The 21,204-nt window shown below is 44.8% G+C and overlaps 1 protein-coding gene across 1 annotated transcript in view; it reads left to right on the forward strand.

Moving 5' to 3' along the window:
- The window catches only part of scn4ba (sodium channel, voltage-gated, type IV, beta a), a 34,027-nt gene that overhangs the window by 5,833 nt on the left and 6,990 nt on the right, over positions 1-21,204 (forward strand). The window contains exons 2-4 of the mRNA XM_038779168.1: positions 11,346-11,524; positions 14,629-14,848; positions 19,634-19,763. Coding sequence (XP_038635096.1) covers positions 11,346-11,524; positions 14,629-14,848; positions 19,634-19,763 — 529 coding nt within the window. The remainder of the gene's footprint in view (positions 1-11,345; positions 11,525-14,628; positions 14,849-19,633; positions 19,764-21,204) is intronic.

Raw genomic sequence — 21,204 nt, forward strand, 5'->3', positions numbered from 1 at the left:
CTGTCTGTGTGGAGACTGCACGTCCTCCCCCTGTGTGCGTGGGTTTCCTCTGGGTGCTCCGGTTTCCTCCCACAGTCCAAAGATGTGCGGGTTAGGTGGATTGGCCATGCTAAATTGCCCGTAGTGTCCTAATAAAAGTAAGGATAAGGGGGGGTTGTTGGGTTACGGATATAAGGTGGATTCGTGGGTTTGAGTAGGGTGATCATGGCTCGGCACAACATTGAGGGCTGAAGGGCCTGTTCTGTGCTGTACTGTTCTATGTTCTATGTTCTATCTCCACCTTGGCCCCGTTGATGCGGACAGGGGTGTGTACAGTACTTTGCTACCTGTAGTCAATGACCAGTTCTTTAGTTTTGCTGGCATTGAGGGAGAGATTGTTGTCGTTACACCACTATTACACCCTGCTTTCCAAATGCTGTGCTATCCTTGATAATTGACTCCAGCAACGTCCTACTACCGATGTTAGGTTCACTGGTCTATAGTTTCCTGTTTTCTCTTTACTTCCCCTTTTGAATAGCGGGGTTACATTCGCTATCCTCCAATCAGTGTGAACCGTTCCAGAGTCCAAAGAATTTTGGAGAATGGCCACCGATGGATCTACTATTTCTAGGGCCACTTCCTTAAGTACCCTCGGATGAAGATTATCCGGCCCTGGGGATTTATCCACCTTCAATCCCATTAATTTCCCCAAACCATTTCTTTACTAATACTAATTTCCTTCAGCTCCTAACTACAATTTGGGCTTCTCAGAACTTCCGGCACATTATCCATGTCTCCCTTTATGAAGACAGAAGCAAAGTACTAATTTAGTTCCTCAGCCATTTCTTTGTTCCCTGTTCTGAATGCCCCCGTTTCTGACTGTAATTTTTATTTATATTTTTCTCTTTACAGACCCATAGAAACTTTTACAGTCAGTTTTTATGTTCCCCGCTAATTTGCTTTCAAATTATATTTTACCCTTCTTGATCAATCCCTTGGTCTGCCTTTGCTGAATTTGAAACTGTTCCGAATCCTCAGGTCTGTTGCTTTTTCTTGCTAATTTGTGGGCCTTTTCTTTGAATCTAATACTATTTCTAATTTCCCTTGTAAGCCATGGTTTGGCTACAGTTCCCTTTCTACTCTTGCACCAAATAGAAATAAACTTTTGGAGTTCACCTATTTGTTCCTTGAATGCCTGCAATTGCCTGTCCGCTGTCCTTCCTTTCAATAATGTTTCCCAGTCCATCATAGCCAGCTCATGCCTCATACCATCATAGCTACCTTTATTGAGGTTAAGGACCCTGGTCTCAGAATCAACTACCTCACTATTCACCAAGTTAAAGTATTCCACCATATTATGGTGACTTATTCATAGAATTTATAGAATTTACAGTGCAGAAGGAGGCCATTCGGCCCATCGAGTCTGCACCGGCTCTTAGAAAGAGCACCCTACCCAAGGTCAACACCTCCACCCTATCCCCATAACCCAGTAACCCCACCCAACACTAAGGACAATTTTGGACACTAAGGGCAATTTAGCATGGCCAATCCACCTAACCTGCACATCTTTGGACCGTGGGAGGAAACCGGAGAACCCGGAGGAAACCCACGCACATACGGGGAGGATGTGCAGACTCCGCGCAGACAGTGACCCAAGCCGGAATCGAACCTGGGACCTTGGAGCTGTGAAGCAATTGTGCTATCCCCAAGGGCTCTCTCACAACTAGATTGCCAACTAACCCTTTCTCATTGCACAACACCCAATCCAAGATGGTCTGTTCCCTTGTTGGTTCCTCAACACACTGGTCCAGATAACCATCCTGAATACACTCCAGAAATTCCTCCTCTATTGTGCTGTGACTAACTTGAGTCACCAATCTATATGCAAATTAAAGTCACCCATAATTACAGCTGTTCCTTTACCACATGTATCTCTGATTTCCTGGTCTAATCCTATTTCCAGCATTACCATTGCAGTTTGGTGGTCTGTATACCTCCCCTATGAATGTATTTTTGCCCATTGATGTTTCTTAAATCGATCCAGACAGATTCCACATCATCTGTGCTAATATCTTTCCTCAATATTGTATCAATATCTTATTTAATCAACACTGCAATCCCACCACCTTTTCCTACTTATCTGTCCTTCCTAAAAACTAAATAGCCTCAATGTTTAGTTCCCACCTTGGTCACCTTGCAGCCATGTCTCTGCAATCCCAACTATATCATATCCCTTTACATCTATCTGCGCAACTAATTCATCCATTTTATTTTGAAAGCTCCGCATGTTCAGGTACAAAACCTTAAGGCTAGTCCTTTTAACATACCTTGACCCATTGCTACTATTTTTTTATAGTTTCATTATCTGATGCAGGCCCTTGCTTTCTCTGCCTATCACTTTTATTATTCTCCTTTTTGTCCTGTTCTTGATTCCCCTGCTCTAAATTCTTACATAGTTGGGGGCAGCACGGTGGCACAGTGGTTAGCATTGCTTTAAAAAAAAAATTTAGAGTACCCAATTATAATTTTTTTTCCAATTAAGGGGCAATTTAGCATGGCCAATCCACCTACCCTGCACATCTTTGGGTTGTGGGAGTGAAACCCACGCAAACACGGAGAGAATGTGCAAACGCTACACGGACAGTGACCCAGGGCTGGGATTTGAAACCGGGTCCTCAGCGCCGCAGTCCCAGTGCTATCCACTGTGCCACATGCCGTACTGTGGTTAGCATTGCTGCCTCAAGGCGCCGAGGTCCCAGGTTTGATCCCGGCTCTGGGTCACTGTCCGTGTGGAGTTTGCACATTCTCCCCATGTCTGTGTGGGTTTCACCCCCACAACCCAAAGCTGTGCAGGGTAGGTCAATTGGCCATGCTAAATTGCCCTTTAATTAGAAAAAATTATTGGGTACTCTAAATTTAGTTTTAAAATCTTACATAGGTTCCCATTCCATGTCATATTAGTTTAAACCCTCCCCAAGTAACCCCCCTCCCCACCGGACATCAGTCCCGGTCCTGCCCATGTGTAACCCGTCCAGTTTGTACACGTCCCACTCCCCCAGAATCGGTCCCAATGCCTCAGGAATCTGAAACTCAACCCCTCGCACCATCTCTTCAGCCATTTGTTCATCTGATACATCTTACTATTTCCGAACCTAGATTGATGTGATTGAATCATTGGACTGCGGCTTGGGCTGAACAAGGTGTGCTGGGGAACAATTGCTGTCTGTGGATTGTCTGGAACAGGCTTGAATAATTGTGTTTTAAATTATTGGAAAAAGTTAGAACTTGTATTTATATAGCACCCTTTGTAGCACAGTGGGTTAGCACTGTTGCTTCATAGCGCCAGGGACTCGGGTTCAATTGCCTCTTGGGTCACTGTCTGTATGAGTCTGCATATACTCCCCATGTCTGTGTGGGTTTCCTCCGGGAGCTCCAGTTTCCTCCCACAAGTCCCGAAAGACTTGTTAAGTGAATTGAGACATTCTGAATTCTCCCTCAGTGTACCCGAACAGGCGGCGGAATGTGGTGACTAGGGGCTTTTCACAGTAACTTCATTGCAGTTTTAATGTAAGCTTACTTGTGACACTAATAAAAATTATTATTCTTATTATTATAATTCAGCACATCCAAAACACTTTACAACCATTGAGGTACGTTTGAAATATAGTTAATGTTGTAATGACAAAACGCAGCAGCGTGATCTCGCGCATGCAGAGTATGGCCGGCGTATTTCCACGACTATGCGGGGTTCCCTTCTTTGCGCCGGCCCCTGGGCAATATGGCGGAGCCTTACAGGGGCCCAGCACGGAGGAAAGAAGGCCCTCACAGAACCAGTCTGCCCGCAGATTGGTAGGCCCCGAACGCGGGCCAGGCCATCGTGGGGCCAGATGCCCCCGCCCCCCCGGGATGGCCCCCGGACACTTACCTGCCAGGTCCCGCCGTGTGTCAGGTGAGTAATCCATGCCGGCGGGTGCTGGTAGTCTATAGACCCCCCCCAAAATGTGGCCTCTCAAGAGGTCAGAGCATCAATGGGGAAATGTCACAGGCATATTTGGAGGGAACTGCAATTATCATGGGAGATTTTAATCTGCTTATTGATTGGACAAACCAAAACCGTCATCGAAGAAGAATTTGCGGAGTGCACTGGCGATTGCTTTTTAGAGCAGTACACTGTGGAACCTACCCAGGAACGGGCTATGTTAGATTTGGTTTAGTGTAATGAAGAAGGAACAAGAAGGGATCTTCTGGTTAAGGCTAGTGACCACAATATGTTAGAATTCCAGATTCAGTTTGAGGGTGAACGCCATAGGCCCAAAACCAGTGCCTCCAACTTAAATAAGGGCACTTATAATGGTATGAGGGAGGGGCCGTCTAAAGTGAATTAGATAAACATGCTAAGATACAGGTCAGTAGATGAGCAATGGCAGATATTGACACAGCTGGTCCACAGCGCTCAGCAGGAGATTATCACAGCCGCAAAAAAAAGGGATTCCACAAGAAAGAGGCAAAATCCATGGTTAACGAAAGAGCTCAAGGATGATGTTAAATTGAAAAGCAGGTTATATAAAGTGGCAAGGGATGGTGCTGAGCCAGAGGACTGGGAAGCTTTAGGATCCAGCAGCAAAAGACTAAAAAATCTTATAAGAAGGGATAAAATTAATTTTGAGAGAAAACCTGGATGCAGTAAAAAAAAACAGTAAGACTCTCTATGGATATATAAATTGTAAGCAGGCGGCTAAGGTAAATGTGGAACGAGGTTGGTGAATTATTAACAGCAAACAAAGAAATGGCGGATACGCTAAATAAATATTTTGCATCAGTCTTCACTGTGAAAGACATTGCAAATATCCCGAAGATATCAGATCGGCTGATTTCAAATAACATGGTAGAATGTACAAAAATTCCAATCACAAGGAATCGAGTATTCGAGAAACTCAAGGGGTTAACGGCGGACAAGTCACCAGAACCCGATTAACTGTACGCTAGGGTTTTAATGGAAGTGGCTGCAGAGACAGCGGACCCAAGGTTGGAATCTTACATAACTTGCTAAATCCCAGGAAGGTACCCGAAGATTGGAAAAAAGCCAATGTGGCTCCCTTGTTCAAAAAGGGAGAAAGGCAGAGAACTATGGCCAGTTGGTTTAACATCTATTATTGGCAAATCGCTGGATACAATATCAAAGAGGAAATAGCTAATCATTTAAGAAAGCTGATTATAATCAAACCTGGTAAACATGGTTTTATGAAAGGTAAATCATGCTTGACACATTTGCTTGAGTTCATTAAGAATGTAACATGAAGAGATGATAGAGGGGAACCTGTGGATGTAATGTATTTAGATTTCCAAAAGGCATTTGACAAGGTGTCATATACGATGCTGGTGCATAAATAAAAGCCCATGGAATTGGAGGAAGTTGTGTGAGCATGAATTGAAAACTGGCTGTCACATAGAAAAAGCAGAGTTGGAATTGGTAAGATTTTAGAGTCTGCTATTAAAGATGAGATCGCGAAGCACTTGGAAGTGCACGGTGAAATAGGACTGAGTCAGCACAACTTTGTCAAAGGGAGGTCACATCTGACAAATCTGTTGGAGTTCTTTGAGGAGGTAACAAGCAAGTTAGACAAAGGAGAACCAGTGGACGTGATTTATTTAGCTTTCCAGAAGGCCTTTGACAAGGTGCCGCATAGGAAACTGTTAAATAAGTTAAAAGCCCATGGTGTTAAGGGTAAGATCCTGGCATGGATAGAGGATTGGCTGACTGGCAGAAGGCAGAGAGTGGGGATAAAGGGGTCTTTTTCAGGATGGCAGCTGGTGACTAGTGGTGTGCCTCAGGGGTCTGTGCTGGGACCACAACTTTTTACAATATACATTAATGGTCTGGAAGAAGGTACTGAAGGCACTGTTGCTAAGTTTGCAGATGATACAAAGATCTGTAGATGGTCAGGTAGTATTGAGGAAGCAAGGGGGGCTGCAGAAGGACTTGGACAGGCTAGGAGAGTGGGCAATGAAGTGGCAAATGAAATACAATGTGGAAAAGTGTGAGCTTATGCACTTTGGAAGGAGGAATCCAGGCATAGACTATTTTCTAAATGGGGAAATGCTTCGGAAAGCAGAAGCACAAAGGGACTTGGGAGTCCTTGTTCATGATTCTCTTAAGGTTAATGTGCAGGTTCAGTTGGCAATTAAGAAGGCAAATGCAATGTTAGCATTCATGTCAAGAGGGCTAGAGTACAAGACCAGGGATGTACTTCTGAGACTGTATAAGGCTCTGGTCAGACCCCATTTGGAGTATTGTGAGTAGTTTTGGGCCCCGTATCTTAGGAAGGATGTGTTGGCCTTGGAAAGGGTCCAGAGGAGGTTCACAAGAATGATCCCTGGAATGAAGGACTTGTCGTATAAGGAATGTTTGAGGACTCTGGGTCTGTACTCGGAGTTTAGAAGGATGAGAGGGGATCTTATTGAAACGAACAAGATACTGCGAGGCCTGGATAGAGTGGACATGGAGAGATTTTCCACTTGTAGGAAAAACTAGAACAAGAGGCCACCATCTCAGATTAAAGGGACGATCCTTTAAAACTGAGATGAGGAGGAATGTTTTCAGCCAGAGGGTGGTGAATCTGTGAATACCGCAGAAGGTTGTGGAGGCAAATCTGTACAGTTACACAGTGAGAGATAATTATCCTAAATACACAGTAAACCTGTACAGTTACGCAGTGAGAGATAATTATCCTAAATACACAGTAAACCTGTACAGTTACACAGTGAGTGATCATTATCCTGAATACACAGTAAACCTGTACAGTTACACAGTGAGTGATCATTCTCCTGAATACACAGTAAACCTGTACAGTTACACAGTGAGTGATCATTACCCTGAATACACAGTAAACCTGTACAGTTACACAGTGAGGGATCATTACCCTGAATACACAGTAAACCTGTACAGTTACACAGTGAGTGATCATTATCCTGAATACACAGTAAACCTGTACAGTTACACAGTGAGTGATCATTATCCTGAATACACAGTAACCCTGTACAGTTACACAGTGAGTGATCATTATCCTGAATACACAGTAACCCTGTACAGTTACACAGTGAGTGATCATTACCCTGAATACACAGTAAACCTGTACAGTTACACAGTGAGAGATAATTATCCTAAATACACAGTAACCCTGTACAATTATACAGTGAGTGATCATTATCCTGAATACACAGTAACCCCTGTACAGTTACACAGTGAGTGATCATTATCCTGAATACACAGTAACCCTGTACAATTATACAGTGAGTGATCATTATCCTGAATACACAGTAACCCCTGTACAGTTACACAGTGAGTGATCATTATCCTGAATACACAGTAAACCTGTACAGTTACACAGTGAGTGATCATTATCCTAAATACACAGTAAACCTGTACAATTATACAGTGAGTGATCATTATCCAGAATACACAGTAACCCCTGTACAGTTACACAGTGAGTGATCATTATCCTGAATACACAGTAAACCTGTACAGTTACACAGTGAGTGATCATTATCCTAAATACACAGTAAACCTGTACAGTTACACAGTGAGTGATCATTATCCTGAATACACAGTAAACCTGTACAGTTACACAGTGAGTGATCATTATCCTGAATACGCAGTAAACCTGTACAGTTACACAGTGAGTGATCATTGTCCTGAATACACAGTAAACCTGTACAGTTACCCAGTGAGTGATCATTATCCTGAATACACAGTAACCCTGTACAGTTACACAGTGAGTGATCATTATCCTGAATACACAGTAACCCTGTACAGTTACACAGTGAGTGATCATTACCCTGAATACACAGTAACCCTGTACAGTTACACAGTGAGAGATAATTATCCTAAATACACAGTAACCCTGTACAATTATACAGTGAGTGATCATTATCCTGAATACACAGTAACCCCTGTACAGTTACACAGTGAGTAATCATTATCCTGAATACACAGTAAACCTGTACAGTTACACAGTGAGTGATCATTATCCTAAATACACAGTAAACCTGTACAGTTACACAGTGAGTGATCATTATCCTGAATACACAGTAAACCTGTACAGTTACACAGTGAGTGATCATTATCCTGAATACACAGTAACCCTGTACAGTTACACAGTGAGAGATAATTATCCAGAATACACATAACACTGTATAGTTACACAGTGAGTGATCATTATCCTGAATACACAGTAACCCTGTACAGTTACACAGTGAGTGATCATTATCCTGAATACACAGTAACCCTGTACAGTTACACAGTGAGTGATCATTATCCTGAATACACAGTAAACCTGTACAGTTACACAGTGAGTGATCATTATCCTGAATACACAGTAAACCTGTACAGTTACCCAGTGAGTGATCATTATCCTGAATACACAGTAACCCTGTACAGTTATACAGTGAGTGATCATTATCCTGAATACACAGTAACCCTGTACAGTTACACAGTGAGTGATCATTACCCTGAATAAGCAGTGACTCTGTACAGTTACACAGTGAGTGATCATTATCCTGAATACACAGTAACCCCTGTACAGTTACACAGTGAGTGATCATTATCCAGAATACACAGTAACCCTGTACAGTTACACAGTGAGTGATAATTATCCTGAATACACAGTAACCCTGTACAGTTACACAGTGAGTGATAATTATCCTGAATACACAGTAACCCTGTACAGTTACACAGTGAGTGATCATTATCCTAAATACACAGTAACCCCTGTATAGTTACACAGTGAGTGATCATTATCCAGAATACACAGTAACCCTGTACAGTTACACAGTGAGTGATAATTATCCTGAATACACAGTAACCCTGTACAGTTACACAGTGAGTGATCATTATCCTGAATACACAGTAAACCTGTACAGTTACACAGTGAGTGATCATTATCCTAAATACACAGTAACCCTGTACAGTTACACAGTGAGTGATCATTATCCTGAATACACAGTAAACATGTACAGTTACCCAGTGAGTGATCATTATCCTGAATACACAGTAACCCTGTACAGTTATACAGTGAGTGATCATTATCCTGAATACACAGTAACCCCTGTACAGTTACACAGTGAGTGATCATTGTCCTAAATACACAGTAAACCTGTACAGTTACACAGTGAGTGATCATTATCCTGAATACACAGTAACCCCTGTACAGTTACACAGTGAGTGATCATTATCCAGAATACACAGTAACCCTGTACAGTTACACAGTGAGTGATAATTATCCTGAATACACAGTAACCCTGTACAGTTACACAGTGAGTGATAATTATCCTGAATACACAGTAACCCTGTACAGTTACACAGTGAGTGATCATTATCCTAAATACACAGTAACCCCTGTATAGTTACACAGTGAGTGATCATTATCCAGAATACACAGTAACCCTGTACAGTTACACAGTGAGTGATAATTATCCTGAATACACAGTAACCCTGTACAGTTACACAGTGAGTGATAATTATCCTGAATACACAGTAACCCTGTACAGTTACATAGTGAGAGATAATTATCCTGAATACACAGTAAACCTGTACAGTTACACAGTGAGTGATCATTATCCTGAATACACAGTAACCCTGTACAGTTACACAGTGAGTGATCATTATCCTAAATACACAGTAACCCCTGTATAGTTACACAGTGAGTGATCATTATCCTAAATACATAGTATCCCCTGTACAGTTACACAGTGAGTAATCATTATCCTGAATACACAGTAACCCCTGTACAGTTACACAGTGAGTGATCATTATCCAGAATACACAGTAACACTGTATAGTTACACAGTGAGTGATCATTATCCTAAATACATAGTAACCCCTGTACAGTTCACAGTGAGTGATCATTATCCTGAATACACAGTAACCCTGTATAGTTACACAGTGAGTGATCATTATCCTGAATACACAGTAACCCTGTATAGTTACACAGTGAGTGATCATTATCCTAAATACACAGTAAACCTGTACAGTTACACAGTGAGTGATCATTACCCTGAATACACAGTAAACCTGTACAGTTACACAGTGAGTGATCATTATCCTAAATACACAGTAACCCTGTATAGTTACACAGTGAGTGATCATTACCCTGAATACACAGTAACCCTATACAGTTACACAGTGAGTGGTCATTATCCTAAATACACAGTAACACTGTACAGTTCACAGTGAGTGATCATTACCCTGAATACACAGTAACCCTGTATAGTTACACAGTGAGTGATCATTATCCTAAATACACAGTAAACCTGTACAGTTACACAGTGAGTGATCATTACCCTGAATACACAGTAAACCTGTACAGTTACACAGTGAGTGATCATTATCCTAAATACACAGTAACCCTGTATAGTTACACAGTGAGTGATCATTATCCTAAATACACAGTAAACCTGTACAGTTCACAGTGAGTGATCATTACCCTGAATACACAGTAAACCTGTACAGTTACACAGTGAGTGATCATTATCCTAAATACACAGTAACCCTGTATAGTTACACAGTGAGTGATCATTATCCTAAATACACAGTAACCCTGTACAGTTACACAGTGAGTGATCATTATCCTAAATACACAGTAACCCTGTACAGTTACACAGTGAGTGATCATTACCCTGAATACACAGTAACCCTATACAGTTACACAGTGAGTGGTCATTATCCTGAATACACAGTAACCCTGTACAGTTACACAGTGAGTGATCATTATCCTGAATACACAGTAACCCTGTACAGTTACACAGTGAGTGATCATTATCCTAAATACACAGTAAACCTGTACAGTTACACAGTGAGAGATAATTATCCTAAATACACAGTAACCCTGTACAGTTACACAGTGAGTGATAATTATCCAGAATACACAGTAAACCTGTACAGTTACACAGTGAGTGATCATTACCCTGAATACACAGTAACCCTGTACAGTTACACAGTGAGTGGTCATTATCCTGAATACACAGTAAACCTGTACAGTTACACAGTGCGTGATCATTATCCTGAATACACAGTAACCCCTGTACAGTTACACAGTGAGTGATCATTATCCTGAATACACAGTAACCCTGTACAGTTACACAGTGAGTGATCATTATCCTGAATACACAGTAACCCTGTACAGTTACACAGTGAGTGATCCTTACACTCCAAATGTACAGAAATGAGTGATACGGTGGCACAGCGGTTGGCACTGCTGCCTTACAGCCTCAGAGACTCGGGTCCAATTCCGACCTTGGGTGGCCATGTGGAATCTGAACTGCTAACCAAAGATTGTGGCATTTGATTTTATGACTGTCTCTCTTGGCAGGTTTTGTTCTATTTTCAGAGAATTTAGCAATTGAAGTTAACATTGGAAAAAAGCCAACCATTGAGGTATTAAATGGCACCGACGTCATCCTTCCCTGTACCTTCACCAGCTGCATGGACTACAAAGATTCCAGCTTCTGGTGGACATTCCAGATAAACGAGACAGAAAAAGCAGACAGAGTGAGCATTGCAACTTCACATTCCTTTCCCCACACCCCTCCCCTGCACTCTCCAGCAAGGAATTTGCCCCATCCTCAAATTTCAGCGGCCACTGCCTAATAGCAAATGTCCCAACTCCATGACGCAGTCACCACATCACATGTCTCACTATTGCTGGACCACCTGAAGAATTCTTCACCTATCCCTGCTCCCCACCTCCATATCATCGCTGCGGTCAAATCAAGACCCAATACCCAAACACATTTTGTGCTGCTCCTCACTTTCTTCCATATTCCCTTCCTCTAATTCAGTACTTGGTGTTACCAAATCATTATTTCTGACTTGTCTCCTCGTCCTCCCATTTCTAACCTAGATAGTGTGTGCCAACCGGCCTGTGATTCTGGGCCTTCCGCCGGGTTCCTCGATAAAAAAAACAATCTATGCAAATGACTTTCACCAATTTGGGAGGATTTTAGGTACGATACAGAAGTGCATGGGGTGGGGAGTTGAAATTCACCTCCAGTAGCCACTGGGGAGCCCACTTAAGACTCTACCAATACTCTACCCCATTGGTCCCTCTGGGCTGTTGCACATTCAGTTGCAATGAAGAGTAATATTGCAGCAATAAATCTACTCCAGGAAAGGAACATAGGAAGAGGTGAAAGCCATTCAGCCCCTTGAGCCTGTTCCACCGTCCAGTGGGATCGTGGCTCGTCTGTGCTGTAACTTCATAAACCTGCCTTTCCCTCATATCCTTTGATACTTTGGCCAAAAATGAAAATGAATGAAAATCGCTTATTGTCACAAGTAGGCTTCAAATGAAGTTACTGTGAAAAGCCCCTAGTCGCCACATTCCGGCACCTGTTCGGGGAGCCTGGTACGGGAATTGAATCGTCCTGCTGGCCTGCCTTGGTCTGCTTTCAAAGCCAGCGATTTAGCCTGTGCTAAACCAGCCCCTAAAATATATCACTCTCACAATTAAAATTAATAACAGATTGAGCACCAATTGCCATCTGTGGAACAATGCGTTTCAACTTTTTCCACCCATTGTGTGTCGAAATGTTTCCTAATATTACCCGAAAAAACTTGACTTTAATTTCAGAGTGCATTGGGTTGCTTTATTTATTGCATATTAACCACTCTAAGATGAAAATTTAATAAACAGTTTTAAATTTAGTCAATGTTGAACATTCTGTCTGGTTCACTCTCCATTTTTTAACATTTAAAAGTCGATTTAATTTAATCTTGAGATTAAACCCGTTGCTTCTCTCATTTTGTTTGCCTAAAAATTACTTTGAAGACTTCCCAATTGCTTTCGTTCCTTCCTTGCTCCTCCTGAACCTTTTGATGCATGTTGGGTATGGACGAAGTAATACTGGCCTCCGCAGTTGAATAGCCTCCTGGATGAACTGGCGTTCTTCAGTTGCCTGCATGGGACAAAGGACAAGGCTTCCCCAAGGGCTTTGAGACTCCTCTGTCGGGAGCTAATGGAGGCCCCAGGCGCGCACTTGACAGCAGTGAGACAGGCTCAGAATTGTCCCGAGGTGGGCTCCGAATTGGCTGCCTCTGTACCCATCATCCTACTTGCGTGCCCTCGATGCTGCCAACCCAATCACAGAGCCAGAAGCTCTGACGCTTTGGATGCCCCTTCAGGGGGAGGTGGGTGCTGCTGAGGCAGGTCTGAGACCAAGATGGCAGCTCAACAATCTCCTTAGGAAGCATAAATCTAAAATCAAGGGGCAGCAGGGTAGCAAGGGGCAGCAGGGTAGCATGGTGGTTAGCATAAATGCTTCACAGCTCCAGGGTCCCAGGTTCGATTCCCGGCTGGGTCACTGTCTGTGTGGAGTCTGCACGTCCTCCCCCTGTGTGCGTGGGTTTCCTCCGGGTGCTCCGGTTTCCTCCCACAGTCCAAAGATGTGCGGGTTAGGTGGATTGGCCATGCTAAATTGCCCGTAGTGTCCTAATAAAAGTAAGGTTAAGGGGGGGGTTGTTGGGTTATGGGTATAGGGTGGATACGTGGGTTTGAGTAGGGTGATCATGGCTCGGCACAACATTGAGGGCCGAAGGGCCTGTTCTGTGCTGTACTGTTCTATGTTCTATGTTCTAAGGGCTCAAGCGAGGGCAGCACGGTGGCACAGTAGCTAGCACTGCTGCCTCACAGCGCCGAGGACCCAGGTTCGATCTCGGTCCAGGATCACTGTCCGTGTGGAGTTTACACATTCTCCCAGTGTCTGCGTGGGTCTCACCCCCACAACCCAAAAACATGTGCAGGAAAAGTGGATTGGCAATGTTAAAGTGCCCCTTAATTGGGGAAAAAAAGAATTGGGCACTTTTAAGTTTATAGACAAAGTTATGAGTGCTCCAGCTTTTAGGCCTCTCAGAGTGGAGGGAAAACAGCTCCAGGTGAATGGTTTGGGCTGCAGGCCCACAGAGCCTCCAGCCACCATGTCTCCCACACACAAGCCATCTCGATTGAGCTGGCAGCCTCCGCACTCTGCAAGCATGGGCAGGGGGAAATATCAGAAGGCGGCAAAATATTGTGATGTCGCACAATTGAGTCCTTAATAATCATAATCAGCTGCATATCAGCACAGTATGAGGAGTTCATCCTAGCCCCACTCGCCCTTACAAAATCTCACCGGCAGCAGGAATCTATTGGAGAGGGGTCGCGATGTATCTCCCCGACAGTTTTGCTGAGAAAATCCAGCCTTTAACAGAGAAGATGAGAGATCCAGTGTCATTTCATAGTTCAGCTGAGATGACACATCTGCGTCCCATGGACATGAAAGATTTCCCAACCACATTTCAGATCAGAGCAGGCAGTTCCCCACCGGGCCATGGGGCCAACATGTAAACATCAACAAAGATCACTCAAATCGTCCTACCATGATCATCCTGCTGTTAGTGGGAGCTTGCTGTGCACAAATTGGCTGCCATGTTTCCGACCTTACAACCAATTCTAAAACATATTCATTGGCTTCAAAGAGATTTGGGAAATGCAGTGTTCGGGAATGGTTTTACAGAAATGTATGTCTTGTCCTCCGCCTGTCTTGTTGCGTGTAGTGGCAGGATAAAACTTGTTTTACAAAAATATGCTTTCTAACTAAAGTTTATTTTCTGCACAGATTATTCACATCAAACTGAAAGATAAGAGGCCTCGTGTCACTTTATTCACCGAGGACAGCAGGATTACACTTGTTGGGGAAGTTAAAAATAAGAATATTTCCCTCTTGCTGACAGACGCAGCTTTCGAGGATACAGGACTGTACACTTGCTTCTTTAGAAACCCGCAGGAAATGAATCAAGAGTCTAATGCAACGCTACGACTAATTGTGGTCAGTGAATGTGAGTGTCCTGATATTTCTTGAGATGCTTAAGACTCAAAGATTTCTCATTTAAAATTTCTGATTAGTGGGAGGCATCAGGGGCTGCATCCTCCGCTTCACAGCGGCTGAAGCGCGATTCATGATCGGGAGAATAGCGGGCCGCCAAAACAAATCAAGGTTTGCACCCGCCGCTGATTGTGGCGCCATACTCCAGTCCCTCGCTCCTTGGTGCTCTCACCTCTGAGTGCTGCCTGTGTGCTTTGAAGGCTCGGATCTGGGAGCCCATCCAGGCCGCCCCTCTGGACACCCTCATACCCCAGCTTTATCATCAAGGGGATGGCCGTGACCAAGCTCAATCAGGGACCCACCAGGTGTTGACACTCCTCTGAAGCACTGACCCACTGCAGAGGAAACAGGGGATTAGCAGAACTCACCCCAACCAGAGGATACCTGCACTGTGGCCTTTGGAAGCCTCTCTGGTTCTCTGCCCCTCTCTGGGCAGAGGCCTCACCAGTGACCCCCACCCCTCAGGATCACCAGTTGCCTCCCCCTTGGTGAAGCTGAAAGCGCTGACTGCCTCTGCCACCACCTCCCATGCATTTTTCCCACCCTGGGAAAAACATATCTCTCCTGTCCTCACTGGCATTGAGCTGTTGGCCCACCTTGGACTTCCGAATTCGGGAGGGAGAGGGGAGGCCAGGTCTTCTGTGAGCCATCTTCATGTCTGCAGTGATTGTGTGGCAAGTGGAGCTTCAGCTGTCAGGCTCTAACTCCGGCCCCAGCGATTACAATGCCTGCTGCGCTGAGATTTGCTCTGAATTCATGCTGGTAGAGTGCTGCCCCATCTGCATGTCCTGAATCGCTCCACAAGCAGTTGGTTCCCTCTACAATGGAAGAGCGAAACATAGTCTTTCAGTCACAGCAGAAACACTCCAAATGGAGAATTCTGGCCCACAGCCCATTTTTGACAACAACCACCTTCTCGGTGATATGAATAAGTCTGCCTCATTCTTCCTCAAGCTGGATAAGAAAGATGTAGAGAAGATCATTTTCACTCTGTGTGTGTCTGTTTGTTGCAGGGGGAGGGTGGGGGGTGGTATAGGAGTCCAAAACTAGGGGCTCTGATAGTCACCAATAAATTGAAAGTGAATCCCAGGGCAACTTCTCTCCCAGGGTTTTAATGGTATATTAACTATATTGTGAAGGTACACGGGGCGGAGGTTATTTTTTTCAATTAAGTACCTAGAACACTTACAAAGAGAGACTTAGGTTCCTTTAAACTCTGTTTTTGTGACAGTGCATTTTGTTAAAAATGTACTCAAAAGAGTATAAAGAGAGAACTAGCCCCCAAAGCAAGTCCTTGTTAATTTGATACGGTTCCTTAATGCAAAAACACTTCTTTGTTACAGGGGATGTCAATTGGTTGGCTTTCACTATAACAACATTTGTTAATGGTTTTCTTTCCCCTTGTTATGTGGGTTAACCAAAAGAGTACAAAGACTGCTGGTACACTGGGTAGGCAGCAGGGGCGACAGAGTTTTCACACCCTCGTAAACACCATCGTGTTTTACGACGGCGTGAACGGACCGCTGCCAGGACTAATTTGGGTCCCTACAGGGGGCCAGCATGACGCTGGAGCGGTTCGCACCACTCCAGCTGCCGATCCCGGCGCAAACTGTGCGCCGCGGGATCTGCGCACGTGCAGTGGAGCCGGCACCAACGCGCACATGCGCAGTGGCCTCCTTCAACCCACCAGCCCCGATGCAACATGGCGCAGGCCTACAGGGGCCGGCGCGTAGGAAAGGAGGCCCCCAGCCAGAGAGGCCGGCCCGCCAATTGGTGGGCCCCGATCGCGTGCCAGGCCACATCGGAGCCCCCCCCCCCCCCCCCCCCCCGCCCCCGCCCGGGGTCGCCGCCCGATTCTGCAACACCGAGGTCCCACTGGCTGAAAGCAGGCTAGAACGCCACCGGCGAGACTCGTTTTTTTTTTCTTACGGCCACTCAGCCCATCCGGGCCGGAGAGTCAGCGGGCCGGCCGCATAGAGTGGCCCATGACCGGCGCTGCGCCAACCATGCCGGTGCCTCGGGGCGGCGTGGCCTGGTCGCGGGGATTCTCCGGCTCAGCCCAGGGCTGGGAGAATCCCGCCCCAGATATTTGTAAAGCTGGTTTCTGTAAATTATCCTCCGATCAGGAGAAGTGTTAGTGTCTAGTTTTACACTTCACCAACTGGTTTAGGATTGAATTAACACCTGGGGATGGTTCCCTGGAGAATGAAACGTGGTATCAGATGAAGTAAGTGAGGCAAATAGCATTGATGCATTTAATGGGAAGTTAGACAAGTGAAAGACGGAGAAAGGAGCAGAAGGTCACGTGTACAGGATCAGATGAAGCAGGATGGGAGGAGGCTCATGTGCAACATAAACACCAGCTCATTGAAGTGACTGATCTGTTCCTGTGTTGCAAGTTATGTGTAATTCCCTCTCCATCCATTCTTTCTCCTGAAACGCACCAAGGTCTCTCCGATGCTGATGCAAATCCAAGTATAAAAAATCAGGAGTATCGTTTTATAGCTTTATCCACAACCCGCACTCTGTTCTAGTTGTGGAGTGTAATGGCAGCCTGGATCTGTAGAGTGGGTCTTTATCACTCATCCCCTTCTGTGACTCCCCACCCCCCTCCACCCCTCCCAGAATTTACTTCCGGTCAATATGCTTTATATTTGGAGGTTTCATTTGACTCACTTTCGTTCCTAACTTGTTATATTTTAACGTAGGTCCCCTCAAGTTTCAAATCTTCCTGATGTGAATAACGTCACTGGGGTGCAGCGGCCAAGATATCTGCACAAGTACGCAATTGGGTGGATTGTGCATGTTATATGCCATATACAGCTACGTCTACATCACTTGTCATTGGATGTGGATGGTAGCCTGCACTCCAGCCAAAATCTAACACCTCTCAGTCACCTAGGCACAAATATATCTGTCCAATTCTGGTTTATGTTTCCACACAATGTACTTCAACCTGTGAGCAGATGATAGAAGACCTCAATAGGGCCTCGAAACTGGGTGAACACCAGTTTGTCAGCAGGCTCTGATTAGACATTGAAATGTTACATGTTTGGGTTTTAATCAAAATTGCCTTTGAAACATTTGTTCCCCATTGTATGGCCTCTGTATCCCACTGTCTGTTTGGGACTCTCTCTATCCCTGTGTGTCTCTAGTCCACCAGCTCTATTCCACGCCCCTCCCTCCCCCCCACAATGTGTCTTTTTGCCCCTTGTGTCTCTTTTATGCTCCCACCCCAGTTCTCCCCGTGTGTTTTTTCATTCTCCGCAGTGCATTTCTAAACTGCTCCCTCCCGTGACTCTTCAACCTCAAAGGGGTGTCGCTCTCAATTGCCCTTGTGAGTCTCGTACATCCCCCCCCCCCCCCCCCGAGAATCTATTTCCCTTTTATGCCTCCGTGTTCCTCCGTTTTCGTCTATATTCCCTTCAATACCTCCATATTTCTGTGTCTCTCTCTATTTCCCCAGATGTCTCTGGTTCCAGCTGTGTTTCACTTTCCCTGTGTCTCTCTTTGTCCTCCTGCATCACTCTGTCACTATCCCACTGTGCATTATCCCTTTGTGTCTCTCTTCCTCTGTTTTCCCGTGGCCTCAACCTTATCTTTTGGGCACCTTCCATGTGGTGGAGTGGATTTAGGGATAGGAAGTTGGGAAGTTGGGTTTTTCCCCTGCTTATCAGACCGGAAACCAGTGAGCACAAGGCCTCAGTTGACCTTAAAGCAGGAAGCTCCAATGAATTGGAGGGGGGGGGGGAGTCTCAGGTGAAGTGACCATGGCATGGGGGAGCAGGCGGGGTGGATAGTGGGGTCTGATTACGGTGGAGGTGGGGGTGAGGTGTGGATTGTGAGGGTATGGATTATGTGGTGAGCATTTGAGGCCTGGAGGACACACTCCGATTCTTCATGACCCACAAGCAGTGCTGTAAAGGCACTGGTATATGCATTCAACTCGTCTCAATTCCTTTCCCCGACTGTGATTCTTGAAGCCTCTGAAAGGTGGCAAACTGTGGTTCAAAACGGAATCACTATGAAAGTGAAGACATCAAACCTCATTAAGGTATTTAAATAACCAGCCCACTCAGGAGAGGGTGGACTGGTTGTCCACCCTTCATTCTACCTGATAAAACTGGAATTTGTTTCCTGTTTCAGACTTTTAGCTTTTTAACTCAGTTAAAACAGACCCATCTGATGCTGAGGGATAACACAATTGCTTCACAGCTCCAGGGGGTCCCAGGTTCGATTTTGGCTTGGGTCACTGTCTGTGCGGAGTCTGCACATCCTCCCCATGTGTGCGTGGGTTTCCTCCGGGTGCTCCGGTTTCCTCCCACAGTCCAAAGATGTGCAGGTTAGGTGGATTGGCCATGATAAATTGCCCTTGGTGTCCAAAATTGCCCTTAGTGTTGGGTGGGATTACTGGGTTATGGGGATAGGGTGGAGGTGTTGACCTTGGGTAGGGTGCTCTTTCCAAGAGCTGGTGCAGACCCGATGGGCCGAATGGCCTCCTTCTGCACTGTAAATTCTATGAAATTCTAACCATATCCCTTTGATCTCTATATCTCACTGTTTCCCTGTACATCTCTATATCCCTGTGTGTGTCTCTATATCTCTGCATGTGTCTCTACACCCCATTGTTCCACTATATGTTTTCCCTGTTATCCAATTGTACCTTAGTTATTTTTTTATGCATCCATGTAATGATTTTCACTGTACTAATTTCTAAAACTTTCCCTTTGTGTTGCAGTGGTAGAAGTGGACAATACACTGACCACGATCATTGTGTCTGTTGTCGGAGGGGTGATAGGATTCCTCATTCTAATATTTATTATTAAAAAGGTTGTAAAACTTATAATTAAGCAAGTTGGAAAGAAGAAGTAAGTAAGATGCAAATATGCAGAAGATTATTATTTTTTAAAACAAAAAGTTTTGCAACTGGCAGCTTGTAGAATAAGAATATAACTAGCTGATTAACTGTAACATGCTGTGATATACCTCGCGCCACTCCCTCAAATAGTTGCCTTTAGTGTAAGTGTCATTCTCTGCGTTATCCGATATAGATTTTTTAAAATATTCAATAATGGTTCAGTCATTAGTCAGATGCACTTCAACAATGTCACATGTCCTTTCATTCGATGTAGACAGAGCATTTAATTCTTTGGTTATCTAAGAAACATCAAGGGCTGAACAAGATATAATCCACAGTGTTTACTGTTATATACTCTGCTCATTCTATGCAAGTAGGAATAATAACTCCCTCTATACAATCACGACAAATATTACTCATGTCTGAGGTTTCAGCTTTGCAGTAATACACTTTCACTTATTTTGACACAACCCGTTTTAATATTGAATTATAGTTCATGCATGACATGAATATGCCCATATAACAGAGTAACGAGGATTGATTGTTTCCTGTTGATGTCTAGAGCCTGAATGATTTTAGAATCGTGGCATTAAGCTGTACCTGATCAGGTAGCATTTGATCAGCATTGTGTAAACCATGCTTCTCGGTGAGGGTGGTGGTGGGGTATTTTTTCATGGATTTGTGGCTTGTTAGCAGACTTCTTTCACTGAATACTAGCTGACACGTGGCATGCAATAATATTACGCTTGCCCTTCAAGTTTCTACATTATTGAGCCACTCTCAGAATCCCACATCCCCACAACACCCCCCCACCCCCCCCCCCCCCCCCCCCACCCCCCCGCCTTGCCCCCGCCACCCCCAATTATTTTGAGTTTGTCAATTTTTTTAAATTTGAAAGAAATGAAAATGAAAATCGCTTATTGTCACGAGTAGGCTTCAAATGAAGTTACTGTGAAAAGCCCCTCGTCGCCACATTCCGGCGCCTGTTCGGGGAGGCTGTAACGGCTCTCGAACCGTGCTGCTGGCCTGCCTTGGTCTGCTTTCAAAGCCAGCGATTTAGCCCAGTGTGCTAAACAGCCCCTGTCAGGGTTTTCAGGGCTTGGTTGAAACTGGAAAATAATATCCTTGCTTAACTGTTAAATTCCTGAGTGTGCAGCATTCTATGCTGTCACGAGCGGCCGTGGGTCATTGGATGGTGCTTCCCCTTGCCCTTCCATGACCACACCCCTCCAGTTAATTTACTCCCTTTATTATTGGTTATTTTCTGCTTGCCCCCCTCCGGCCATGTCTCAGCGGTCTGCACTCTCACCTCTGAGTGGGAGGGTCGAGTGTTCAGGGCCCACTCCAGGGACATGAGCAAAATATCCAGACTGACATTCCAGTGCAGCGCTGAAGGAGTGCCGCAATCTCAGAGATGCCGTCTTTCAGATGAGGTATTAAATCAAGGCCCT

This window comes from Scyliorhinus canicula, chromosome 19 (genome assembly GCF_902713615.1).
Source record: "Scyliorhinus canicula chromosome 19, sScyCan1.1, whole genome shotgun sequence".
NCBI lineage: Eukaryota > Metazoa > Chordata > Chondrichthyes > Carcharhiniformes > Scyliorhinidae > Scyliorhinus > Scyliorhinus canicula.